The following is a 4998-nucleotide window of genomic DNA, read 5'->3' as shown; positions in this document are numbered from 1 at the left end:
ATTCTCCGTGCTAGCATTTAAAAACCAGTCAAATATTTTGGAAGGCTTCGAACGTTGTCGGTCATACGCCGTCATGACTACTACAGACGCCGCCGAATATGCAATGGGGTTCGGAGTTATCATCCAAGCCTGACAGAAAAAAATAACTTTCCTTTATATCACATAATTTTCGAGTAGAAAATGCCAATTTATCTTACTTTGGACGGACTTGGCTTATACTATATTGTTTAACTGTAATGCCATATAGTCTGCTGTTGTCAGTACTGCAGAAGGCATCCTTACCAAGCTTTGATTTCAAGTTTTCGCCTCTACCAGACATATGTTTTTCTTTGGTCTGCTTTTGATTAGCTTCCATGGAGATAAACCACGTGCAGTCTTTACGTACTGCTTTTACTCCAGCCCACTTTCAGCTGGCTTGTGATGGCGTATACCTCGCTCTGCCTCTTACTAGAACTGTAATTGGAGTTTGGAGTTTACAAGACCTTTCATTTAAGGTGACAACATTCTGTTTACATTCATACTGGTTCATTCATTCATCATAATTAATTGTTATAGCATTTGAAAAAATTATGAGGAAAATATGGTTAGCCAGAAGTTTCAAAACTATCCTTGCAGTGTTTGGGAAGCAAACATTAGAATTTATATCATACTATGTATGAGTATTAATTTTATATCACATGAAAATAGTACGTTAATAACTTATATAGAAAATACCTACACATCAAGTTATTATGAAGGAAAAAAAATAAATACTTTTTGAGCTTTTATGATTGTGATGCTTTATTACAACTGACACCACAAAGTTACATACATCAAATGAGCTGAAATAAGCCAAGTACTAATAGTATTGTATAATTGTTTTGCCTTTCACATCATACAAGACTTATGGCAATAATAATAATGTATAATGGTTTTACCTTTCACACATGCAAACTTAAAAAGAAAACTGTAGTCAAAACATATAGGTATGACAAACAGTATGGTACCATGCATATTGAATTACCCAACCTGCCAACAATAAAATGCAAACCACCAACAAGCAAGAAGCATTACATTTGACTTATTTCAGCAAAGTCAAGCCAAAACAATTATACAAAATGACTGGAGTTGCAAATATATGGTTAATTTAGAATATATATTCATCAGTTTCATTTATAAAAATTTATATGTTCTAAGAAACTATGTATACATGTGTGACTGACACTATGAGCAACTGCACATCAGTCTAAAATACAGTATCAGTATATCAAGATGCCTTTGATTTGTTTATCCATTTAATTGCAAAATATATACTTTAATAAAGTAAAATTCAAAGTTAAATAGATCTAGTTTGCAGATTGTTTCTTGTCAAACAATCAATATAGATGTAGCTAAGCTTGAATAAAAGAAGTAGCTGGGTTAGAAATGCCTGGACTCTCATCCTGTTTGGTATCACCTTTCCAAAAAGCCACTAGGCCTTTAAAAAAAATTTTATCATATAATAAATAGTGGTATTATCAACAAAGCTTGTTTGGTTAGTATGTTTTCCAAGTTGTACAATCACTGTAACCACAAAACACAAGACAAAATAAGTGTCAAAGCTTTTTATGGGAAAAAATAAAAACACTTTAACTGAATGATTGACCCAGGATCAATGCTATCAGGCATTAGATCAGTCCCTTGCACTATATGGTTTGTTGTTGAGGTGTTTTAGCACATGATATCTTCTGAGCAAATATGCAAATTCCTGGCCAGAAGTTATAACAATAGATACTAGCTACAAAAAGTAACTGTTATTATCATTCTTCAAGATTTATATGGGGATCTGATTGAATAAAAATTCACCATCCAATAATGTCTTATAAACTGATTTGTCATCAATTATTAATTAGTTTTTGAAAAGTAAAATTAAATCAAATACTTTGGTTGGATGAAATTGAATATTATGTCTTTGCTTTTGAGTGATTGTCAAACATGTACTATTTTGATTGTCAAATGTGTACTTTTCTGATGGCAGCTTTACATAATTTCTTTGGTGCCACATGCATGGTTGTAGAAGTGCCTGATTCTCATGGGACTATCCAACAGAAATTTGTTAGAATAATCTAGTTTTCCTAAAAGAAACCAGAATGCTGAAGAGAGTGATTCATGGAATGAATCACGCAATATGATTATTCCCATGAGCCAAAAAAACAAGGATACAATGGAACTTTATTAGGTTTTTACATATGATGTCACAACTGTGGAAAGAAAAATGCATTGGCATCCCAAGTAACACCAGGTCCTGAACTTAAAGTTTTTTAAACCAGCTGCTGTGGAAAAACTTTAAAAGTTTGTGTAAGAAAAACATAATATGCAGTGTTGCTTAAATCTGAAATTAAAAAAAGCAGATTGAATACGGTCCTTTGTTTCTCCTTTCATTATCTTGAAAAATGTATTGATTGATTAAAAATGGAATCAAGCTAATTAAATAAATTGATATTGAACAGAAAATGTAATCTCTTCCTTGATTCTTTCTAGTTGTAAACAAAATTAAAGATTGTTGTTATGGGTTTAATGCCATTTTATAGCACATGATAGGCTATACATGGCAGCCCATATAAGTGGTGGAGGAAGTACCTGGGAAACCCCAGGAAGAACCACCAACCCACGAGTACCTACTGGCAAGCTTTCTCAAATATCTCTGTTGGTGAACCTGAGACTCGAACCTACACAGACACTGGTAAGATGTCAGTGATCTGTAAGGACGTATGCCTAAGACCACACAGCCAACCAGGGCCACCAAAGTTAATGCATCGTAAATGCATCAATAATTACTATAGTTTTAACATTATAAACAATCAAAACTATTACATTTATAAATGGCCTTTATTTTTCATTCATTATTACAATACTTTTCACAAAGAATGAGCATTATCAGCCTAATAATATATATTGGTGACATGACAATACACAAATAAATGTTCTGAATTACTTTTTTTGAAAAATAACATGTCACTTTTGGGCCTCTTAGTTTTAGGGTTGGGACTGCACCAGTGAAGGAATTCTGAATGGCAACTTTCAAAATCCTATGGAGAACCCAGCAGGAAATATGTGCAAGAGATTCATTGTTACAGTACATGGATAATTTTACATGAGGACAACCAAGAGATGTGATCTAGTAATGTAAACAGATTGAATGTCATACACTATGGTGTCACAATGAAAGCACATGTATATTGTATAAGATTTTTAATTGTCCCTACACTGGTAGTGATACCCAACATCTGCTCTTTTTGACCCATTTACTGCCCTGCTGTTATAGTCCATGATCAATAATTTTCATCTGAAAGTTTTGTGATGACAGCTGAAGTACAGCTCACTCAGCAGTCTAAAGCTAAATTAGTATTAAAATTTTAGAACATTAATCAATTAATTAGCTACTTAATTAATTTCTTATTTAGGTCGATACAGCTGCAGAATGACCTAATTGATATAGGCTTTAGGTAGATGTTTTAAAAAGTGGACAGTTAAAGTTCATTATTTTCTCAGTTTTCTGTCTCTAATTATGAATACAAAATGGTTTTCACTTCCTTTTCAGCCTTTAGAATTAGAAGGTCATAGAAAGGTTCTCAGTGCACTAGCACTTGGGTGTCAGTCCTCTCCAAAATTACTTTGCTCCACTGCTGAGGACTACGTAATAATATGGAACCTACAGCAAGCCAGGCAACAACACCAGAAAGGTCTGATTTCATGTCCTCTTATATGTCCTCTTAAATTAATAATAAAACCTGTGATTTAAAAAATAAAAACACACAAAATGGTCATATCAATATCCATTGTACAATATTTGTTGCCTAAATAACATTAGCTTTTAACTGGCATTTAATTTTCTTTCAATACTCTTGTTTTGGAAAAAACATGATATTCAAAATACCTATGCTATGCTATATTAAGCAGGGGTATGTGCTCATGCACATTCATACATCTGGTTGACATTGTTTCCACACAGAAATACATAATAGATTTAGATTTTATTTTACACACATGTGCATCTGTATTTATTTCATGTATGGTCAACCTCAAATTTAATGAACTTGAGAAAACAAGTTTTCTAATGTAATGAAAGAGATTTCTAGTCTCTAAACATGTCTTTTTCACTCCAGTTTTTATTCTGCAATAACAAATCTGGTGTAATGAATAATCAGTAATAGTGAACAGAAAATTGTCATGCGTAAACTAGCTACATCTATATTGAATTAAGAGATGAACAAGATTTCTGCATTGTTTCATTATTTATGCCAGTTCATGTTATGGTGGCATACCTGTTTTTTGTGCATCAGGGATTTCTGGCACAGGCAATTCCATGTCCAGCATTTCTGCTAATTGCCATTCCTGTAACGGGCACATTGGTGACAAATAAAAATTGTAAAGAAAATTGAAAGTGAATTTAAATCTTAAGAAGGCATTATGAAGGGCAGTAATACTGATTTAGAACTGAAAAGAAAGAGTGAAATAATGTAACTTTAGACTCAGTTAAATGAAACTCAAACATAGATTTACAGTTTACAACATTTAATTTGCAGGGATATGTTATGAATATTTAATTTAATTTGTTGTTAGTTTGTAATATTTTTTTTAATTATTTTATTTTTTATTTTTTTATTTTCATTGTATGCTATGGGTAATGAAAACATTGTATCTAGTTGCTGACCTTGTTCCAAAATCAGTGATAGTTCCCAGAGTAAGAATCATTAAGCTGAGTCAAGGTCATAACTGGACTACATGATATTTATCATGTGGCAATTGGTAACAAGTTCTTTTTTTTTCTTCTAGAAGAATGAACTTTTGACCCTTATCCGGGAATCTGTTTTGCATTTTAATTAGTTGTATAACTGATGTTTTGATAAAGGATTGTCAGTTGGGCTTAAAACACTTGACAATTTAAGCTATGTTATGTTTTGACCAGTTTGGGCTGAATTTTACTTTTCTTCAAATTATTGAATTCAAATTATTGTTTTCCCTGGAAATATAAAAGTG

At 32.3% G+C, this 4998-nt stretch overlaps 1 protein-coding gene across 1 annotated transcript in view; it reads left to right on the top strand.

Annotated features, from left to right (window-relative positions):
• The first annotated feature begins 97 nt into the window (after positions 1-97).
• The window catches only part of LOC149804779 (WD repeat-containing protein 27-like), a 67316-nt gene continuing 62415 nt past the window's right edge, over positions 98-4998 (top strand). The window contains exons 1-2 of the mRNA XM_089944433.1: positions 98-494; positions 3560-3701. Coding sequence (XP_089800559.1) covers positions 354-494; positions 3560-3701 — 283 coding nt within the window. The 5' untranslated portion in view covers positions 98-353. The remainder of the gene's footprint in view (positions 495-3559; positions 3702-4998) is intronic.

Source organism: Sinohyriopsis cumingii, chromosome 2 (assembly GCF_028554795.1).
Source record: "Sinohyriopsis cumingii isolate HCF-2022 chromosome 2, ASM2855479v2, whole genome shotgun sequence".
Classification (NCBI taxonomy): Eukaryota; Metazoa; Mollusca; class Bivalvia; order Unionida; family Unionidae; genus Sinohyriopsis; species Sinohyriopsis cumingii.
This window is presented reverse-complemented; position numbering and strand designations above follow the sequence as displayed.